Consider the following 22,292-nt stretch of genomic DNA (forward strand, 5'->3'; position numbering starts at 1 on the left):
CAGCTGGAAGAGCTCACCAGGGCCCTTCAACGCAGCGCCAAATGCCAGGTCTCTGTTAGTTACTGGCAGGCTGCTCCAAAGGGCACGATCTTCTGGTGTCATCATCTGCCAGCTTGCCTCCTGCTGGTTTTTTTTGAAGAAAAAGCCCTCGGAAGCGTCCTCCACCGTTCACTTGTTCCTTATCGCTCCTCTGCCCGCTGCTGCCTGCTGTTTGAGCTGCGTGTGCCACTGGTCCTCGTCCACTGGGATAACTGGTGTGGTGGTTCCCAGCGCCGTTGTCCCTGCAGCCCTGAAAACGTACGGCTTGACATGGAGGGAAGAGCCGCGTGCGTGTGCTGCGTGGCCCCCACGCCGTCCCCTGCCCCAGCCCCGCATCCTCCGGCGATGGCTGCGACGCAGAGATGAGAAGCGCTGCCAGGATCCAGACCATCTGTGGCCACCAAGCACCACGTGGTCGTTCTTGTGAGGATGCAGAAGTGTCGTGGCTGATGGCTTGGCCGGAGCTCAGCGCCGGTGATTAACTTTTCCTTCCTGAGTTCCCCTGGCAGGTCGGTCGGAGGAGCCGCTTCCTTCCCCTCCGGCCCCAAGCTGCAGCGGAGCACCACTGCGAGCTGGTGAGCTCCTTGGCAAATAAAATCATCCCTCTGTTTCTTCCCAGTAAGAGCGGACTGAGGGCGGATGAACAGCCCACGTTGATCTCTGCTGCAGTTTTCACCCTCTCTCCGAGTGGTGGTTGGGAATGGATTTGCCTGGATGAGCGGAGTATGCTGAAATCCTGGAATGAAAGGTGCTGTACGATAACGAAGCGCGACCAGTGACGAAGGAGACTTGTTCTTTCGAGCCCGGTTTATTCTGCGTGGCAGATCCCTGCCTCCCGCCAAGAGCAGCGTCATTCCAGCGCCCATCTGGGATGGAGCAATATGTTTTTATTGCCAGTTTGTGCAAGGTCCTTGGGTAGCCGTGCCCGACCAGGTACCTGGCTTCGTTGCCCTGTCTGTCAGCCGAGCTGCCTAATGATTTTCTATTTGCATTTTGGGCACGGTGTGTGACGAGCGCTGCTTGCCATCTGTCGGAGGAGAGCTCCAGGGTGGGCGGCACTGGGTTTGCTTTATTCCTAAGGTGGAGCGATGGTCACTGCTGCTAGCGGGACGTTGTCCCCGCAGAAGCCACAGCCGTTTTGCTAACGCCGTTATTAGCACTGGTGACAGAGACGGGAGGAAGGGGACATCGCTGCGTGGCTTTCCTTAGCTCACATAATTCATCGACGACAGCGGGTTCTGGGTGTCCGCTGGCTCTGTTTACGTGCGTAACAGCACAGAAGGATGCTGGAGTTCGAAGCAGCCCCATCTGTTACGACAAAACAGCCAGGATGGAGTACCGCAGGAGTACCTCAGGAGTACATCAGGAGTACATCAGGAGCACCCCAGGACCTCCGTAGCTCCACGCAGTACCGTTACCATCTTGGCTGCCAGACAAGAAAGCTCAGTCACGGGAACTTGCAGCTGGCAGAGGCCTCCAACCTGAAAGTGCCGTTAAAGCGAGGAAGGGTGGCTCCGTCAGGCAGCGTCGCGTCTCCTGCTCGTGGCGGTGCTCGCTCCGGGGCTGCGGGAGCAGCGCCAGCACGGTGGGAGCCGGCGTGTGATGCAGCCTGCACCGAACAGATCTGGATGCTGCGGGTCAGGTTGGGCTCCCCCTGTCCCTCCTGCATTGCCAAAAATAACTGCTTGAGAGCGGAGCCGGTGCTTGGGCTGGGTGGGAGCCTGCGGCAGGGCTTGTCCCACGGGATGGGCAGGGTGGGCACCCAATGCCCACCCCTGCAGTGGGTGCCCTGCAGCGGTGGGCAGTGGGTGCCCTGGGCTGGCGTGGGGAGCAGAGACAGGTCCCACACCACACCAGGCTCCATACACGGATGGGTCCCACACCACGCCAGGCTCCATGCATGGACAGGTCCCACACCACGCCAGGCTCTGTACACGGATGGGTCCCACACCACACCAGGCTCCATGTGTGGACAGGTCCCACACCACGCCAGGCTCCGTGCAAGGATGGGTCCCACACCACGCCAGGCTCCATGCATGGATGGGTCCCACACCACGCCAGGCTCCATGCATGGACAGGTCCCACACCACACCAGGCTCCATGCATGGATGGGTCCCACACCACGCCAGGCTCCGTGCGTGGACAGGTCCCACACCACGCCAGGCTCTGTACACGGATGGGTCCCACACCACACCAGGCTCCATGTGTGGACAGGTCCCACACCACGCCAGGCTCCGTGCAAGGATGGGTTCCCACACCACGCCAGGCTCTGTACACGGATGGGTCCCACACCACGCCAGGCTCCATGCATGGATGGGTCCCACACCACGCCAGGCTCCATGCATGGACAGGTCCCACACCACACCAGGCTCCATGCATGGACAGGTCCCACACCACGCCAGGCTCCATGCATGGACCGGTCCCACACCACGCCAGGCTCTGTGCAAGCGCCGGCAGCATAGCAGAGGATTTTTGCATTTTTTGATTTGATTTTTTATCAGCTATTTTCCTGAGCAATTTCAGGCTGAAATTAGGACCAAATTGAGATATTTAAACAGGGTAAGCGGAGGGTAGGAGTTCATAACCTGCTTGCACTTGGTGCCTGCAGGCGGTGGTGCCCAGCATCGCTGCCCGGAGCCGTGCTGGTACAGCTCGGGGCTCGGCCACAGCGGGGGCTGCATCCAGCTCTTCCCGCTGGTGTTGGAGGCTTTGGAGCAGGGCCTGGAGAGCCTTGGAAGTGGAGGACTTGGACACCGCTTGCCTGCGCTTTTCTTGGCCCTGGAAGCTGGGCGAGTCTCTGGCTTTCATAAGCACCAGTAGAGAAAGTCAAGGGAAATTATGTAAAAGCAGCGATGTCAAAAGTTCACGGGCTGGGTGACTGAGCAGGAATTCGGGGCTGATGGGCCAAGATGAAAAGCCGTGAAACTTCTGTTCCTCAACTATTACCAGAATATTTCTGGGGGGGGCGGGGAGGGGGAATGAAAGTGTGGCAAAGCCCCAATAAAACTCTGCAGCATCCCGAATGGTTGGGGGTCAACATCGAGGAAACCTCGCGTGCCTCCACCTGGTCCTTCAGGCCACAGCTGCTTCTTCAGCCCCCACAAGAACAATTCTTCTATAAATGCTGAATAGCCCACTTAAAATGTCTCATTATGGCAGTTTAGCTGGTCATTAGCAGCTGGAAGAGACTGGTTTCTTACGGGTTATGGTTGGAATAATTAGCTGACACTCTGAGCCATTAATAACCAGTTAATGAGAAGAGGGGGAGAAGGTGCTGACGTGGACACGGGCACTGCACTGGCTGAGGGGTGGGTTCCTCTGTAGGAAACCAGGCGGTGGTTTGTTGCCTGTGGGATCCCAGGTGATTGAAGGATGAGACAAGTTAGGCAAATTGTTAAAAAATGAACCTGGTGCACGTATGGCAGCAATCTAGCCACTGTACTAGATCTAAAAAGCCCATTTCGTGATGTTTCGCTCTGTATATGCTGAGTTGCCTTTTTTTTTTCTTTTTTTATGGAGCTAATTAGAGGCTGTGTAATTTTCAGAGGAGAAGGGCATCGTGCTCTGGGAGCGCTGGCTGCTTCTGAGATAGCACGCTCACTCGTAAACCTTGACGTGTTCTGTGTGCTTTCAACAAAACTGGCGTCCTGGCTTTAGACGCCGTAGCAGAGTGGAGTGGTTCAAGGGTGAAATACAGATTAAAATTCCTCCAGCAGGAGAAATCCATTGACGGTCTTTGAGCGTCCCGCTGGCCCGCGCGGTTGTCTGTGGCTGTCAACACGTCTTGGTGGACAAACCGTTGGGAGCTCCTACCATAGCTAGTTTATGGTAGGTGAAAGCTGAGCAGGGCTTGTCGCAGAGAAGGATTGAAGCAGGTAAGGTGGGTAGGTGCTTGCAGATATCTGGTGAACCTTGGGTTTCTTCTGCTTGGGTTGATGGTGTCTGACTCATGGGTGTGTGCAACTTGTGCCATACAGGTGTTCCCCATGAGGAGTACCTGTAGTGGAGCATCCATCACTTCGTGGTAGGTGTTGTCACTCAGATGGGTGTCACTGTTTTTGTAGTAAGCTAAGACTCGAGCCTTGTGGTCCAGCCGGTGAGCATTCCCCCCGCCGATGGTGCTTTGCCCTGGCTGTAAGCCCTGTCCTTCTCCCCGCAGTGCTCCATGCCCGCCTGCGTCACCGCGTTCCACGTCACCTGCGCCTTCGACCACAACCTCGACATGCGGACTATTCTAGCAGACAATGACGAAGTGAAGTTCAAGTCTTTCTGCCTGGAGCACAGCACCGGTGCCACCAAGTTGCCCGAGGAGGCACGGACAGAGCCTGACCAAGCCCAGCTGGACTTGGAGAAGGTCACGCTGCGGAAGCAGAAGCTCCAGCAGCTGGAGGAGGACTTCTATGAACTCGTGAAACCTTCGGAGGTGGCGGAGAACCTTGACTTAAGCGAATCGCTTGTGGATTTTGTCTACCAGTACTGGAAGCTGAAGAGGAAAGCAAACTCCAACAAACCGCTGCTGACACCAAAAACGGATGAGGTGGACAACTTGGCCCAGCAAGAACAGGACGTTCTCTACCGACGCTTAAAGCTCTTCATGCACCTCAGGCAGGACTTGGAGAGGGTGAGTACAGCTTTTCCTTCAGCGGGGTATCCATATGCTCCATCAGGGCTGCTTTCAGGTGTGCTGGTGCCTGTAGACAGCACAAGCCCCACACAGTTCGACTCCCCCAGCAGTTGTGTCCCTTCATCTAGAGCATTACTCGGAGGACCAGCGGTGCTCAGCGTGCGTGCATCATCACTGCCAAAACCGATACTGATGAAAGAAGTCAGTGGTGGTCTCAGCTGGGGGTTCAAAAGAGAAATGTCTGTGGGGAGAGGGGCCTCGGCAGAGCCGGGTGGGAGGGAGGCAGATGATGCTGCTCCGCTGAGCTTTTGATAGTATCACAGCATAAAATTGTCCTGTGCCACCCTTCAGATGCTTCCCAGCAGCAAGGCACGGGAACACTTCGTTATTCCCCGACATTGACCATCGGAGACGGGTGAATGGCAGGAACGGGCTGCGGGGCCAGCGGGACCGGGCGCTCCCTGCCCTGCTGCGGCCGAAAGCGGGTCGGCTCCTCGGGGGGGACATGGACATGGGACGGGGACGGGCAGGACAGGGGTGCTGAGCCTGGCACACAAGGGCCGGTGGAGGTGATGCCGAGGTGCCCTGAGCAGGGGGCTGGGGGTGCTGCGGGGGACGTGCTGGTCCCTGGGAGGTGAGGGTGGGGGTGATGCTGCCCCTGCGTACCCCTGAGCCCCCTCCCCAGGCTGCTGTGGGTCTGCAACGTCATTTAACCCTTGGGGGGGAAGGCGGTGCAGCTGAGCACTATGTTCGTGTCCAGGCCAGGTCTCAGCTCTGGACCAGCCTGTCCTGGTCCCTCACTGCAGTTCCCCAGCTGGGTCTCGGAGCCTGGAGAGCCTTCTCCTGTGTAAAAGCGGTTGGATTTCGAGCCGTTGGTGTCTTTTGCCTTCGTCCCTGTGTACATCGTTGCCATCGTTCTGCCAGTCTGTCCCGCCTTTGCTCCTGCCTTTGCTGCATCATGTTCCCTTCTCTGTGTTGGGCTTGGCTGGTGCCACCGTGAGTGGGTCTCCAGCACCAAGCTGGAGGCTGCAGGTGCCGGATCTGAGGGTGACGAGTTCATCTCACGTTTGTTTCCTCATAGAATCACAGAATCCCAGCATGGCAGGGGTTGGAAGGGCCCTCTGTGGGTCACCCAGTCCAACCCCCTGCCCAAGCAGGGTCACCTACAGTAGGTTGTGGAGGACCTTGTCCAGGTGGGTCTTGAATATCTCCAGAGAAGGAGACTCCACAGCCTCCCTGGGCAGCCTGGGCCAGGGCTCTGTCACCCTCAGAGGGAAGAAGTTCTTCCTCATGTTCAGCTGGAACTTCCTCTGCTTCAGTTTGTGCCCGTTGCCCCTTGTCCTGTCGCTGGGCACCACTGAAAAGAGCTTGGCCCCAAAGCCATTTGCTTCTCTAGACTGTAAATCCGAACCAGGCTGCTCCACCTCCCTCTGCTTCCACTTGTTCCCAGCTTGGCGTTCCTGGCTGCCCTGAGCCACTGTGCGTCTCTAGGTACAGCACTTTGTTCCAGGAGCTGCCTGATTCAAAGATAGAATCACAGAATCATAGAATCATTGAGGTTGTAAAAGACCTCTAAGATCACCAAGTCCAACCCATCACCACCATGCCTGCTAATGATGCCTCCTAAAGATGCGGCGCGGCAGCTTCTCTTACATTTCTCCATGTCAAAACTACGGGTTTTACCAGATTTCTCATTTTCCAGAGCTGCCTCCAAGCTTCGTGGGTCATTCCCCATCAGCGTTCAGCCCCTGCTTAGCAGCTCCCTGCCAGGTTTCGCTGCCTGGCCCTGCGAGAGCTGTTGGTTTGCCCTTCTTCCAAGAAGGGGAACAATAAACACGGCCGGATCAAAGTCCGGCGCTCGGATGGGCGATACGGGCTTCCGTCCCGCTGCTGCCAGCGCGTCCCAGGTGTCCCATCCTGCCTGCCAGCGCTGCTCGCAGCCGCCCCGTTCCGCTTGCAGACGGCGAGGCGTCACAGCAGATAGGGCTCGGGGAAGAGCAGCCTGGAGGGGCGGCTTGCAGAGGGTGCCCACGGGGCATCACGTTGCTATTTTAGTGTTTTCAGCGATTCATCTGGCAGGAATGGCTGTGATTCAGGGGCTGATAACGGTGTCTGGATCCAAGGGCTGGGGAGGCGGCAGCAGCAGGGCAGGTGATGCGGGGGCAGCCAGGATGACGGCGTTTCCCTCCGCCGTCTCCTAACCACCGTCACTTCTACACTTCACGGTGTCGGCAAATTAAAGCCATCACCTGGGAATCCTAATACAGTCTCCCCATTTTCTTTTTTTTTTTTTAAATCTTTGCCTTTTTTTTTCCCCCTCCCAACTGGTGGTTTAAATGAGCTTTAGCAAAAAGCTCTAGTTCCCAGGCTTTCATACCAGCATCTCAGCTTGGCTTGGGGAAGCAGCGCTGGGTGGTGTTGAACTGTGCAAGTGTGTGTAAATACCAGCAGTCTCGAAGCAGAGCACAAGTGATGTTTTCCTCCAGGAGTATCAAATCACGGAGGAGAGATACCACCAAACACTTGGAGGTGCGGGTTGCCAGAGGCAGTTGTTTTCCTCATAAAGAAATTTTAGTTGGATGTTTTCTCCAATCCAGAACAAAAAAAAATAAGAGAACATAGTAGAATATACAGCATACAGCTCCCTGCTTTTTATTTACAGCTAGGGGATCAACAAGAAAAAGAGCAGCTTTTTCTCCTGCATTCCTAAGCCTTTCCAAATCGTCCTCAGGTAGGACCGATGCCGTTAGGGGAAGGCCATGGGCATCCCACTGCTGTCACAGCCCTTGGTGGCAGGCGTTTGGTAAGCGTGGGACGAGGCTTGCTCCGTCGCAGCGAGAGGCACAAAGGGTCCCGACCCCGCAGGGGGAGTCTGTAAATTCCCCGGCTTTCCTCTGCAGAAAGGGCTTGGAGGGTGAGGAAGAGGAGTCGGAGACGTCAGGATCACAGAGTCACAGAATCCCAGCATGGCAGGGGTTGGCAGGGACCTCTGTGGGTCACCCAGCCCAACCCCCTGCCCAAGCAGGGTCACCCAGAGCAGGCTGCACAGCACCGCGTCCAGGTGGGTCTGGAATATCTCCAGAGAAGGAGACTCCACAGCCTCCCTGGGCAGCCTGGGCCAGGGCTCCGTCACCCTCAGAGGGAAGAAGTTCTTCCTCATCTTCAGCTGGAACTTCCTCTGCTTCAGTTTGTGCCCGTTGCCCCTTGTCCTGTCGCTGGGCACCACTGGAAAGAGTCTGGCCCCGTCCTCCTGACCCCCACCCTGCAGATATTTAGAGGCATTTCTAAGGTCCCCTCGCAGCCTTCTCTTCTCCAGGCTGAACAAGCCCAGCTCCCTCAGCCTCTCCTCGTAGGAGAGATGCTCCAGTCCCCTCACCATCCTCGTAGCCCTCCGCTGGACTCTCTCCAGTAGCTCCTCCTCTTTCTTGAACTGGGGAGCCTGGAACTGGACACAGCACTGCAGATGGGGCCTCCCCAGGGCAGAGCAGAGGGGGAGGAGAACCTCCCTCTCCCTGCTGCCCACACTTCTCTTGATGCTCCCCAGGATCCCATTGGCCTTCAGGTCACACTGCTGGCTCGTGGTCAGCTTGTCATCCCCCAGTGACAGAGCCTGGCTCCCCGGCCACCCGTACGCGGGGCTGGCAAAAAGCACGGCACCGCAGCTCACCGCGAGGCAGCTGCCGGCGGGTATCTCGCCGTCGCCCTGTCTCAGCCCCGTGTGACGAGCAGGGTTTATTTAACCGCCGCTGCGAGCGTTTAGGTCTTGTGCTTTGCTGTCTGCATTGAGGGCTTCCTGCTCGATTCAGAACATTTCTTGTACCGGGACCAAACGCACCCGTGATTTGCAGGTCGGTGTGGAGCCAGCGTGAGTAACCGTGCGGAGGGGAGGATGCTGGCCGGGTTTGGGGAGGGGAGACGCCAGCATCGCCTGGGTGTTTCGCTGTGTTTGCTCTGCTCTGTCCTGGCATTTGCTGTAGGGCAGCGGGCAGTTTTGTGAAGGCTCTGACCTTCAGCAGATCGGTAGCCCCATACCTGCGGCTCCGTCCCAGCTGTGCCCTTTCCCTGCACTGGCTGCGGGCAGGGTCGCTGCCTCCCTGCAGAAGGAGTGATCTGTGGATGAGAACTGGCCTGTGGACCCAGGGGACCAAAGCACCTCCTAGCATTTGGCATTTTTAGTGCAGGTTTCTGTGTCAGGTGTGATGAGCAGTGCGTGATGCAGCCGCTGGGCTGAGGCTGATGCTCGGGGCTCTGGCCGGCTGCTGCGCCTTCGCGTAACCAGATCACAACGCTCCTTCTGCAGCGTCTTCCCTTCCGAGACTTCCCAAATCCTGTAGAGACAGGAACTTCTTCATCAGGTCTGTGAACAATTAGGAGGTTAGAACAGCCTGTGCGTCAGCGCCGTTGCCCTGCCTGGGTAAGGTCCCAGAACCATTTACCTGTTGTCCCCGGCTCTGGTCTGTGGGTCTGGGTCCCTTTCCGCGCTGACGTGCAGCGCAGCGGCGGAGCTGGGGGCTGCGCGGCAGCGAGTGCTGAGAGCTCATCCCGACCACGCAGAGCAGACGAGCAGCGCGCCCGGCCCCGTGGGCTCCCTGCCTGCTGTGTCCTTGGTGCCCTTCGAAGCGCGGGTGACGACGGGCAGACCCTGCCCGTGATTTCAGGAGCCCTCGCCTCGAGCCGCGGGGCACCCAAAGAGCCCTGGCAGGAGTTTTGGTGAGATGAAGAGGACCGAATCACGGGGCTGCAGAAGCAACAACAGAGCTTGAGGGGACCCGCTTTGACGCTGCCTAAACCAGACACCGTTTCTTGTGTTTCTGTAGGTTAGAAATCTCTGTTACATGGTGACGAGACGGGAGAAAATGAAACACACCATTTGTAAACTCCAGGAGCAGATCTTCCATCTCCAGATGAAGCTTATTGAGAAAGATCTTTACCCAGGTCAGTACCGCTTACCAGAGCTTGTTCTCGCAGACGCTGTCCCTGCCGTCCTCTGAAGCCAAAGACCCGAGCCCAAGCCTCAGCCCCCACCCCGAGGAAACCAGAGCTGCCCCCTCCCTTGCGGGTGTTAACTGGAGCATGGTTCATATGCTGACCTCACACATCTCCAGTTTTGTTCAGGAATGAAGAATAAAGCCACACCCTGGGTGACCAGAGTGCCGGAGCTCCTTGTTTTCCCAGACCCCTCTCCCCGGGAGTCGGTCGGTCGGAAGGACCCGGCGTTGGGTTAGGCGGTGATGCCGAGGCAGCGTCTCGGTGACTGCCGTGGAGATGGAGCGCTCCGTGCCGCCGTGTCCCGTCTGGGAGGAGCCGGCAGACCCTGGGCAGGGGGCTGCTGGCGCTGGGGCTGATGCATGGTGGCTGGCTCCCCGGCGCGGGACAGCAGCCTGCGCTTTGGACCCTTTGCAGATGCCTCTGGCTCTGTCAGGAACCGAAGGTCAAGCTGCTGGTGGGATGTCTCGTACTCCTGCAGAGCTCCTGTAGCTCTGCTCGGCTGCGGTTCTCTGCTCCACACACCTGCTAGCGGGCAACATCGCGCCTGCCGCAGGCGAAGCCTCTGGCACCTTTTGTTAAGGAGCTGAAATAAAGTTGGTTTCCTTCTCCCCCCCCCCCCTTTTTTTTTTATTCTCCTTCTGCACAAGCAAAATTCTCCTTTTTTTAATTCTCCTTTCCCCTCCGCCGGCGGGGCAGACCAAGCCCCGTGGCTGCAGAGCGGTTTTTCCAGCCGCGGCATCTGGCGCGTTGGCAGGCTCTGCCGACGGTCGCTGTGTTTGCGGCTTTGGAGTCGTGTTGGAAGCCGTCACATGGCTGGGGTGTCTTCGGGAGCCGTCTGGGCTGAGCTTCCCTGCACAAAAGTTTCCTTTGACTGAAGTTCTGGAGGCTGAGAGATGTCTGTGTTGAGGTGTTTGTGACTTGGAGCCTGCGCAGATTCCTCTCGATGTCCGCGTGGGGCAGGGGGTGGCCAGGACCCCAGGACGTGCTCCATGGAGATGTGGGTCCTGCAGATCCCGGTCCTTGTCACGCAGAGCAGTCTGTAGCTCCATACACCCTCCCTGAACCGGCGATGGGGGTCACCACCGATGGTGTCCCCGGCTGTTCCCACCGGCGGGACACCCCGAGAGCCGTTCCCTGGCACCGATGGTGCTCCCGGCAGCGATGCCGCTGGCTGGGGCGGCGAGGTCCCGGCTCGGGAATGACGGGCTGGAGAAAAGGTGAGAGCCACAAACTCAGATCCCGAGGGCAGATGCCGTGCGCTGGCGCTGCCGAGCTCCCCGGGTTTCGGAGGGGTCGCAGGGGACCTCGCGGTGCTCCGCGGTTCAGCTGGGTGATCCCGGTTTAGCGTTCGGAGCTCTCGGGAGGAGACAGGGGCGGGGTGGTTTGCCAGGAAGGCGTTCGGAGCTCAGCTTCCCCGCAAACGGGGCTGGAAATGCCCTCGGGGTGTTCCCCGAAATGCCCTGGGGAGCTCTGGTGTGGTGGTGGGAGCCAGCAGCTCCTCCTGGGGAGGGCTGGGGAGCCGGGGGGATGCCGGCCAGCGATGGGGAGCCGTGTCGGGGCTATCTGCACCGCCGTGTGCCAGCGTGGGTACTGGGGGAAGAGCCCGGCTGCCGTTAGCGTGACGTTTGCTCTGCCGGAAGGTGAGTGAGCAGAGGCAAACCCGCGGCGGGGTGGCTCAAGCTGTGGGACGGCTTCGTACGGTTCGGTGCAAGCGGTCTCCTCCCCTGCCCTGTCTGCCCGTTGCTTTTCTGCCCTGCTCGCCGCTCCCGGGACGGGGTCTTGGCTGAGCCTGGGCAGGGGCTGCTGCCTCTGGGACCTGGCTCCTGCCAGTCGCCGGTGCCGGGGAGAGGGCACGGCTGCGGGGATTTGGCTGCAGGATCTGCAGGAGGTTTGGGCATCAGGGTCCGTCCCGTGCCAGGGTGATGTTCGGGACCCGAGTGCCTGTTGGCATCGGCACGGAGGGTCTCTCCGGCTCAGGGGGAGCTCCCTTGCCGGGACGCAGCGTCAGGCTATAAGCAGCGATCCCAAATGTGGCCTCCCGCTGCCCTGCGAGCCCGGCAGCGCCTTGATTTTCCTCTTCGCCTCCTGCCTGTCTCATCCCAGCCGCACCCCCAGCACGCACCATTACAGACCCCGACGCTACCAAGTGCTCCCAGCACCCGCGCGTTTGCTGAGCCTCCTCCGTGCCGGGTGACGACGTGTAGAGCTGAAGATACTGGGCACCCGGCGGGACCCAAGCTGTGGGCGCCTGGCTGCTGCGTTGTCCATCGTCACGGAGCGCTGACTGGTTTGAAGGCGGGGGGACGGTGCCCGTAGCATCCCCTCCGCGCCGCTCCCGGCTCTGCGTAGCCGGGGTTGCTGGGGGAAAGGAAGAAGTCTCCCTTGTTGGGCCTGGATGAGGCTGGTTTTTAGCTGCTGTCGTGGTAGTCACCGACCGAGAGCTGCTGGGGTTATTGCAAAGATGGTTTTGGCACAGGTTTTTTTTGGAATGGCTCCCACATAAAAATCAAAACTGGAGAGGTTTATTTTTCCCGCTGACAAGTGATCATTTAAGCAGGAGATTTTTAATAAAATTAGTGAGAACTGCCTGTGTAAAATGAACCCACCTCTCCTGTTATTTTTCTTGCATGGAGTGGAAAGTAAACACTGTCTGGCTTTGAAACACGGCTGCTGTTTTGACAGGTTCCTCTTCAGAAAGTACGGCTCGGGTCTCTCTTTAGCCCCCTTGTGCTGTCTAAACAAAGTTAGATTTTTATTTTGTAAGCGAAGTGAAAAACGTGTCTGCCTTTCTGCAGTTACTTGGCAGAAGCGTGGCAAATACCGGTTTTGCTTTTGCTTTTCTTTCTTTCAGTGAGTCCTTCGGTCAGGAGGGGGTCCTGGCTTGGAAGCCCCCCGGGTAAATCCTCCGTTAATCCAGAGCCAGGCAGGTGCAGTGCGAATTCCCTCCCCAGCTCGCCCAGTACCTTTCCGCTGCCGCAGCAAGGGCAGGGCAGAGGTTGCTCCCCGTGACCCGTCCGCCCCGCAGCCTTCCTGCCGAGGCCGTTCGCGGGTCTGCTGCCAGTGAAGCAAGAAAAAACCGATTCGTTTCTTCAGCTTGCTGCTCCGATGGCTGCCCAGCGTCTGCGGGTTCAGCCCGTGGGCCGGGCTCTGAAGAGCTGCGTGGCTCAGCTCCGCTTCCCTCGGCCACGCACGGTTTGGTTTAAGGGCAAGATCCATCCCCTCTCTGATAATTCACGGAGGTTTTAGCGTGGACTTCCTTGGGGCAGTGACCCAGCGGAGTGAAAACCGGTGGAGTGTTTCGCTTGGCAATACAAGTTGTGCTCTTACAGGGTATTTGTCCTCTTTACCCAAGAGGAATAAATCCACTAGAAGTTCAAAGCCGTTTAGGAAATACTGATTTTTATCTGTCTACATAGCTAAGAGTTATATCCCTGGCTTCCCGTAGGCAATGCTGGTCATCTCTCCTGCTCCACTCACTGCTGTTCGATACGCTGCTGAAGTTTTATAGCTGTGGGGTTTTCTCACCCCTGCCCAGCGTGAGTGTGAGCAGTTACTGTCACTGAAAGGTCAAATCAAATCAAGGTCTGCTTCGAAACGCTGCCGGTACTGCTGCTGTCAAACGTGCCTTGCTTCTGAATGCCTCCCGGAGATGCTCTCGTCGGTGGTGGGGGCACGCGGCCGGGCGCGGAGGTCCCCGTGTCTCCAAGAAGGTGTCTGAGCAGGCTTCAGGGTTGCTCCTTTCAGTCCCTGTGTCTCCAAGAAGGTGTCTGAGCAGGCTTTGGGGTCGCTCCCACAGGTCCTCGCGCCAAAGCCCTGGTCCAGGAGGGCTCGGCGGTGGCTGGAGGGGCTCCAGCGAGCCCCCTGCCTTCGGTGGGACGGCTCCTGCAGCCATGCTAAGCTCACGGCCAAGGTTTTATCTAACCTACGGGGTTCAGAGTTTTCTTAAGCTGTGGAGACTTCAGCCTACAGCTGGCCGAAAAGTGGCCGTTGTTCTCCCTTTGGCTGGGAGTTGTCTGCAGGTCTGGTCCGGGTCTCCACCGCAGGGGTGTGCCCAGGGGAACTTGCTCGCCGCAGCATCCCTGATGCCCCGTCTCACATGGAGTTTTCCTTTTTTTCTAAAAAATGCCAGAACAAACTGGGAAGAAGACAAAGGGTAAGAAAAGTGACCCGAGAAGGAAAGGAAGAGATGGTAGAAAAAATAGTCCCGAGAAGAAAGAGAAAAGGAAATCAGTCAACGAAACTGTGTTGGGACAACTGGGTAAGTCTGATTTTATGGGCGCAGAGTTGACCCGTGCCGCTGGAGTCTCCCTGTTTCGGGGAGCAGCGCTGAGTCCCAGCCCCTGCTCCCTCCTGCACGTGGTGGAGTTACACCTGAGCTGCTTCCATCTCTCCCTTGTGGGCATCAGCCTGAATTACCGAGGTCCTGTGGGAGAGACCACGTCAGAGACACGGTCCCTGGTGGGACAGGGGGTGTAAAATCCACCCCCCCAGTCCCAGGGCTTGTACCCGGACTGGGAGAACGCGTTACAAAACCCGTGATGTGCTGCTGAAGCACCATTTTGCTTTCCAGTGATAAAATCAGACTTACCCACCCCGCGGCAGGGCTCGTCCCCCGTACCTCCCGTGCTCTGCCTTCTCACGGCGCGTGCTGTCCAGGGCCGTGTGGTCACACTGGTGGTGCCGGCGGTCCGGGGGCATCCAGGAGGCAGGCAGAAGGCTTGGCCGGTCTCTGGAATTTGCTGGGGGGGGTGAGGAGATGCAGGCTGGCTCTGCGGGTGCTTCACCCATCAGCTCTTCCCGCCGACTCTTCCCCATCAGCTGCAAACTACCCCCCTTGGCAGCAGACGAGGCTGGGGGAGGGGGGTTAAAAACCAAACAAAAAGGTCTTTTTTGACAAGATCCTTGATATCTGTGTATGGTTTTTTGAGTCGCCTTCACCAGCGTGTGGGGCAGGAGGTGAGGAGTTCACGCGTGCTCAGCTGCCGCGCGGGTGCTCAGGGGCTGCGCCGGTCCCGGGGGGTCTCAGCCTGTCCGGGGGTGCTGTAAAACCCTCCTGGGAGTTGCTGTGGGGGGTCTGGGGGTCTGGGCCACCCTGCCTTGCTCTGCTTTGCACGTTGCTCGCCCCAGCTCTGCTGCTTTCTGTTCGTCTCAAAGCTGTTGGGTTTTAGCAGGAGCCCCTTTGGAAACAGGGCTTTTGGGCTCATTTTGTCTCTGCGCTGTTCTCTGCTAAAGAGACTTGGGATTTTTTGGGGCAGATTCCATCAAGTGATGGAGGGCTGGGACATCTCTGAGAGAAACTGCACTTCTACGAGCTGGAGAAACCAGGCAACCCAAAGCTTCACCGGGGTCTTGTAACCTCCTGGCTTTTATAAAGGGCTTGAAGCATCGCTGGGGGCCGGGGGTGTGGGAGAGGGGCTGGGGGAAGGCGACCTTGGCAGCGCCCTTGCTGGCAAGACCTTGGGCTGCTTGGTGCCTGGGTACCGCGCGATGCCCTCAGCTCATCCCTGCACTGAGCTGCTGCCCGGGCCAGGGCTGTCTTCTCCAAAGCGACTGTGGTGGCCTGCCAGGAGGTGCAGGACGGCCACCGCGACGGTGTCACCTCCAAGGGGGGACCCAGCCTGACCACCCCCCCAGCCCTGGCACCGTGCTGGGGGTTTTTCTCTGTCCCCTGCGGCAGTCGCTCGCCCGGGCAGCGTGGAATGCGGGGTCACAGCCCCTATCGCTGCGACCGCCGGGTGACGCGAAGCTGCAAGCGGGACCGGCAGACGCCGTGGCCGTGAGTCGCCGTGCCAGTGCCACTGCTCTTTCCCTCTTCTGTGGCTGGGAAGGAAGGCTCTCACCTGAAACGAGAAATCAAACCTGATTTTTCCTTTGTCCATAAAACCAGCTCTGACGTTGAACCCGTGTTTCTGTCACGGGGGCTGAAACTGCTCTAGGAGATCGTTGTTAGGAAGTTTTTCAGCTTTGTCCATGCCAGCCTGGCATCTCTGCTCTTCTTCACTGTCACGCCTCTAGAGGATTTGGAGGTGTTCTTAGACCTTCCTCCCTCCCTGCACACAGACCCAGCACCCCGCTGCCTGGCTCGGGGGGTCCCGGGATGTTGGCAGCGCGGGGTGGCACGGTGGCTGCTGCCCCCGGGGGAACCCGCACCCCTCGCCCGGGCACGCGTCCCGCTCCGGCAGCTGTGGCTGAACGTTCAGGCTCACGCCGGGGCTGGTGGTCCTGCTGCCTCTGCTCGGGAAGGTGCTTTCCACCCGTGCTGGGGTGGGTTGGGGCTGGGCGTCCTCGCTGCAGAAAGCTGCTCTGCTGAGATTCAGGGGGGTTCGCGGAGTGTTGGGTAGGGGGGACCGCACGGGTGGTTGTGCTGTGACCCCAGTGAACCCCAGGTTCAGCATCAGCGCTGGAGTAAACCCTCTTCAGTGCCCGGATGCGCGTTACCGTTGATCTTCTGAGTGTTCCTCCAGCGCCGGGGAGTTTGGGTGAGGTTGGTGGCGTTGTCAAAGGGCAGCGTGGCTGTTTCTGGCTCCTCAGGCAATCTTCCCCTTCTGTTTTTTTCCAGGCTTATCAACCTCCTTCCCCATCGACGGGACCTTCTTCAACAGCTGGCTGGCGCAGTCGGTCCAGATCACCGCCGAGAACATGGCAATGAGCGAGTGGTCCCTCAACAACGCCCACCACGAGGACAGCACCCCCGGCCTCTCCGAGGAGCTCCTCCAGGACGAGGAGACCTTGCTGAGCTTCATGATGGACCACTCCCTCAGGTCCCCGTTCAAGCAGAGCGAGGCCGCAAAGAAAGTGAAAAGCAAAACGAGAACGAACACTAAGAAAAAGCTGCCCAGGAGCAGCCCCCCCGCCGTGGGTGGGAGCCACCCGGAGAGCTCGGAGCCCTGGACTACCAACGCCAGCGACTTGTCGGATGACGCCGGCAAGCCCTGCGCTCCCGATTCCGGACCCAGCAAGTCGGAGAAAGGGGCGGCCAAGCTCCCCCCCGACCGCAAAGGGACGGGCGAGGCCAAAAAGGCGGCCAAGAAGGGCTCGCTCCCGAAAGCCGGCGAGCCTCAGCCCCCGGCCGCGGCGAGGGGCTGCGTCAGCAAGGAGGAGGAGGAGGAGGAGGGTGAGGAGGAGGAGACGCCGCGCTGCGCTCAGCCGGAGCCCAGCCCCGCGGCCGAAGTGCCTGACTCCGTCGGTAGCCCCAAAACCGTCGTGCGGTTCAAATTACCAAAGGAGAGCCGAGGGACTCGGAGGTCGCAGCCCCCCAAGCCCGAGGGCGCCGGCGCAGCTCCCTTGCGGCGTTTCGACGCCGAGACGGACGGCTACTTCTCCGACGCAGAGATGAGCGACTCGGACGGGGAGTCCCACAGCGGCAGGGCGCAGCGGGGCCAGCTGGACGCGGCCGGCGAGGACATCGTCAGGATGAGCATCCTGGCATCCTAACTCCTCCCGACCGCGCCGGCTCGACGAGGCCTCAACCCAGTTACAACTGCCATGTCCAGTTTCTGCCTGGTATCCTAGCAAGGGGGATTTTTAATATGTGTATATAGTTGGAATTTCGGCACTGTTGTCTTTCTCTTCTCTATCCGCCTGAGATACAGCTTCAGCTTCACCGACATCGATGACCGTGACAGTTGTGGTCCCTCCCCAGCTCCCCGCCGGACCCCGCGAGCCGGCACCCGGCAGGACCCATGGTCCATCGAGGGTGCCAAGAAGGCGGAGGGTGCCGGTACCCGTGCTTTCTGCAGGGATGACAGTTTAATTAATGGGCATTATTTAACGAGGAGCAGATTTCTGCCCGGGACGGTTGCCCCCGGAGCAGGGAGCGAGCGGAGGGTACGTACGGCAGCGGGCAGCTGCGGGAGGGGAAATCCCTGCCTGTGCGCGCGTAGACGAGGGAGCAAAATAAGCGATACTAAAATAAATAATGACTAAAGCACAAAAAGCTTGTTGGAGGAAAGCGCTGGGGTGGAAGGGAGCAACGTTACCTTTCTATTTTTAGGAAAATAAAAAGACCACCCTCGGTCATTCTCCTTCCCCTCAGCTTCCATCTGGTCGGGATCCGTCCAGGGGCCGGGATGCAGCATCTCTCCCCGTCCCTGCCCCGTGGTTCCGCCCCGTGGAGGTCGTTAGAAAAACTGATTTACTCAGGCGATTTGATCAGCTCTGAGCAAGCTGGAGAATGGAACCGTGGGGCTGGACGGAGGAGAAAAACATCCTTTAAAAACGCCGTGGGGAGTCGGGGTTGGTTGAAGCCGGGAGGTCGAGCGGCGTTTCCCTGCCCGTGGTTCTCTCCGCCGGCTGCCGTGGGAATCCCCGTTGCACAGCGAAGCGCTCGGCTCCGGGGGTAAAGGAGCCGTCAGCGAGGGGAGATGGCAACGCTTGCCTTCACCGTTTTGTTTCCCTGCTAAACGCTACAATGGAAATCGTGAATTTATTCCTCCCCATCCTTTTTTTTTTATTATTATTATTATTCCTAAAGTCCTGGGTACAAGCTGTTGACTTGTGGGAGGGTGATTCACAGAAGCTGACATTATAAATATTACAATAATTTAATGCATAAAATGTCCCCAGTAAGCCTTAAATGTTGTTTAAAAGCCCATGTTACCTACAAGTCAGGCGAATTTCCATGTTTTGCACTTAATTGCACCATTACTTCGGTTTTGGCTTCAAAGGTCACAGTTAAGTCGTGCTACGTGTTTTATTGGAGTGACCCCAGTGTGAGCTCAGGGAACAAAAAAAAAAAAAAAAAGAAATTCACTGAAACTTTTGTTGTTGTTGTTTTTTAAAAATAAAAAATGTTTAAAAAAAATTAAAAAAAAAAAACAAAAAAACAAAAAACAAACCAAACCTGGGACACTTCTGCAACCGGTTAAACCCATCACTAAACAAAAAAACCTTGCAATTGTCAAACCAATCAGTCGAGTAGTCTTGTGGATGCCAAAGAATATTTTGACAGTCAAGCAGCACAGCCAGAAACCGGACACTTGTCATGAAGAAAACAATTTGGAAGTAATTCAGCGGCAAAAGGACTAAAGACGCACTCACACCACACCGCTGCGGCGTTAGGTTCCAAGCTTGCTCCGAGGGATGCTGCCGCTCCCAGACCGCATCCCGCCGTTTTGATTTCCGATGCTTTTTGCTCATTTCACTGTGAGCTTTCTTTTGAAACTCCGAGAGTCCTTCAGTGGATGTTTTTAGAGTAGATCACCTTTCTCAGCCTTCCAAAGTCCTGATTATCGAGAATATTGCAGCCAAGAGAAGCGATGACAGCCTTGCTCATCCCAGGCGTGGCGAGCGGCGGGGGCTTCGGGTCGGACGCCGAGCGCCCAGCCCTGACCCGGCTGAGACTGCCCGTGCCTGGGGAGGAACCTTCCTCGGATGGGAAAGATGTGACACAAGTGATCAGCAGGAAAAGAAAAAAACCACAAGCAAAAAACCAACAGAAAATCAACAAAACGGGAACCACCGTTGTTAGAAATTAGCATCGTCCATTGAGGTTGGAAATGAAAATCTGCTCATTAATTAAGGCTCAGTGTGTTCAGATAATGTTAAATACAGTAAATAGGACTTAGTTTATCTTATCAGCCTTGCTAGCTTTAGCTACAGTATCCTAGTATAAGAGTCATAACAATAATCAATATGCTGCCTTTTAATGAATCTTGCTTCCGTGTGCTTCACTCAATGATGGTTAAAAAAAACCAAGCAATCCACAAATCCCACTGTACACAGCTCCGTTCATCAGCTTCTGCACTACTTGTCTTCTCAGTACAGGAAAGCGAAAAGGGGGAGACTTCAAAGAACAACCGACCCCACGCCAGCCCAGGCAATGAACCGGCTGCAATCGCTCCCGAAGCGTCGGCCGGCCGGCGGGAGATGGTGCTGAGGCGGGGAGGGCGAACGGGGGTCGTGGGGCACGGTAAAACGGGGTGGGGGGGGATAAGAGAGGGGGAAAAGGGGCACCCACGGAGGAAGGGGGCTGTGGGGAGGGGTGGCAGGGCTGCGGCTGCATCCCCCGCCCGGCGAATCCTTGCCGTCGCCGAGCCGGGGAGCCTGGCGTTCGGGAGAGAAAATGCACAAGGGAAATATTTTTGATGTAAATGTATTTTGAAACGAATAGAAAGAAAGAAAAAAAATAAAAGGGTTTATTTTAGTAGAGAAATGTTGTCTTTTAAGATGTATAAACTGCAGGAACGGACATTTGCACTGTAAGAGCAGCCGTCTCCTTGGAGAAGCGGCAGCGGCTGCGGGTGAGGATGCGAAGAGCGTCGCGCCCCGGCCATGGAGCACAGCCCCAACGTCAGCCCCGACGCCCGCGGGAGGTTCCCGAGGGCACCTCCGATTCCACACACCCATTTTCCCCGCACCCATTTTTAAATTAAATTTTCGTTTTGTTCTGTTTTCGGCTTGCACCGATTTTCCGGGGTTCGGATGCCCGCCGTGCCACGCAGCTCGCCCCGAGGCGGGGCGCGGAGCGGGGCCGGGGGCGAGGGCGGGATGCGGGAGCAGCGGGGCGATGCCGCGGCAGCGCAGGGCGCCGGGCTCGGTTGTTCTTTGAGGGGATCCCCCCGCGGTTCGCGCCATTCCACACACAAACCAGACCCACTTCACATCAGTTACAGGAAACGATATGAATGTCGCAGGAGGAGAAACCCTTCTGTTTTCTTTGTTTCAAAGAACGTGATGTGCCATTTGTTAATATAAAAGAGAAATATTGAAAATATATTGAAAAGAGCAATTTTAAATTATTTTTGGCTTATGTTGCAATATTTATTTTCTTGTATTAGAAATTCCTTTGTAGAGAAAAAATGTATTTTTCATTAATGCAAAAACCTATTTCTCCTTTTTGTACATTTTCCATGTTAGTTAATCCTTAAAGCAATATAATGTTATCAGACTCGTTCTGTGTGAGACTGTATTATGCATGCTGTTTGTGTTGCCTTGGAATAGCTCTGTCTGCCATTATTTCCATCCTCTTTAGATACAGTGTATGCTTTAATACACATTGGGACCACGGCCCATTGCTTATGAAAAAAACCCTTTGCATTCCTCAATGTGTTGGCAAATGCAGTCAATAAAGCAGTGTTTTCTGTGTACCCCCGTGTCGGTGTAGTCAGCAAGGTCACGCTGAGCAAATTTACCCGGGGAGCAGAGCGCCCGTCGGAGCATCCCAGGGGATGCAGCTCTGGGCGCGGGGATGCGGAGCTGGGCCGGCCCTGCTGACTGCCCGTGAATAGCAAATTTCTGAATTTCTGTTGCATTTTTATTTGCATTTCCATTGCCAGACCTCAGTGAGCCCTTGGGGAGCTCGGCTGGAGACATCTGTCACAGCTGGAGGGGAAGAGGCCAAGCAAGAGGGGGCTCACAGAGTCCCCCGTGCCTGAAAGTTTCTGTAATTCAAGGTACCCGCCTTGCTTGTGGGGATTTAAATCCGGTTTTGCAGACTTGGCCTCTCCCACCTGGGAGATGGGAGGTTGAGAGGAGCAGCATCTGGGCAGGCAATTAGTCACGAGGAATCATTGGCCGTCGGCTTTTTCATCCTTTTGGCATGTCCCGGCACGTTGGGGGTGGGGGGGGTTCTGCAAAATTGACCAAACGCCCAAGCTGCTGAAGGGAAATGAGATATTTAATAGACATCTTTTGTTCAATATATTTACCAAAGTGACTAATGGGGGAAATCACAGTGCATGGAGAAGATGGCGCTCAAGCCATCAATCTGAGGTGGGTCTTCTGGGAGGCGGGGGAAGGAGAGGAGGAAATCCACCTTCATGGCTGTATGTTTTGCTCTGAAATGAAAAGGCAAAGGATCGGTTTGCTGCCAACGAAGGGTTTCATGACTCGGCTGCGTTCTTGCTCACAGTGCTCGAGGCACCCCGGTGATGAACTCAAACTCACAGCCTGTCCACGGAGCCCCACGGCGCAGGCGCGATGCCCACAGCATCATCCGTCAACCCGTCTGTCCAGAGCCAGAGCGAGAGTCGTCTTTGTAAGAAGTTTTTCACCTGTTCTGGGCAGGGAGATATTGAAGAGTTTGATTTCATAAAGCAGGGGGCGAGGCCGGCCCGCTGTGCTCCTGGTTTGAGAAAATCCCTTTGGTTCGACTCCCCTGATCCACCCTCAAGCCCTGGCGATGCCCCTGGCCCTGGGATAGTCCCAAAGTGTCTGAGGGGGGACAGCCCTGGGAGGTCTGATGCTGGGGGACGTGGGGCAGCGTCCTTACAAACTGGCAAGGAGTTTGTGTCCAGGATATCCGAGCCTCACGGGAGAGCGAGCTAGCCAAATTCCTGGGAAGAGGCATCCCAGCCTCTGGCACCTGTGTTAGACCGGAGATGGCTGGATGCACCGTGGGAATGGGCATGGGAAATGGAACCCAAATGCCTGGGAGTAAAGGAAGAGAGAAGAAAATCTGGGGTATCTAGAAGGACTTCGTTGTCTCTGTACATCCCTCCTTTCCCAGAGAGCCCATGTTAGAGACAACCACCAAGACGACGAGACCAACCCACCAAACAGCTCGGCTCCGTATTTGTGGCTTCCTTCTTTTTAGGAAAGCACTTTCTAACCCCACCAGCCGGCTTTTGCAGGAGCAAAGCGCAGCGGGGAGCCCTGCGAGGCCAGGACCCCAGCCCTGGGTACCCAAACCCGGGCAGCA

At 57.1% G+C, this 22,292-nt stretch overlaps 1 protein-coding gene across 2 annotated transcripts in view; it reads left to right on the forward strand.

The window, feature by feature from the left end:
- JADE2 (jade family PHD finger 2) overlaps window positions 1–19,552 on the forward strand; it is an 82,243-nt gene extending 62,691 nt beyond the window's left edge. The window contains exons 9-12 of one of the 2 annotated variants that reach the window (XM_075441591.1): window positions 4,199–4,660; window positions 9,481–9,598; window positions 13,782–13,910; window positions 16,212–19,552. In XM_075441591.1, the coding sequence (XP_075297706.1) occupies window positions 4,199–4,660; window positions 9,481–9,598; window positions 13,782–13,910; window positions 16,212–17,086 (1,584 nt within the window). In that variant the 3' untranslated portion in view covers window positions 17,087–19,552. The remainder of the gene's footprint in view (window positions 1–4,198; window positions 4,661–9,480; window positions 9,599–13,781; window positions 13,911–16,211) is intronic. The other variant, XM_075441592.1, reaches the window with a different exon arrangement.
- The last annotated feature ends 2,740 nt before the right edge of the window (window positions 19,553–22,292 follow it).

This window comes from Opisthocomus hoazin, chromosome 22 (genome assembly GCF_030867145.1).
Source record: "Opisthocomus hoazin isolate bOpiHoa1 chromosome 22, bOpiHoa1.hap1, whole genome shotgun sequence".
Classification (NCBI taxonomy): Eukaryota; Metazoa; Chordata; class Aves; order Opisthocomiformes; family Opisthocomidae; genus Opisthocomus; species Opisthocomus hoazin.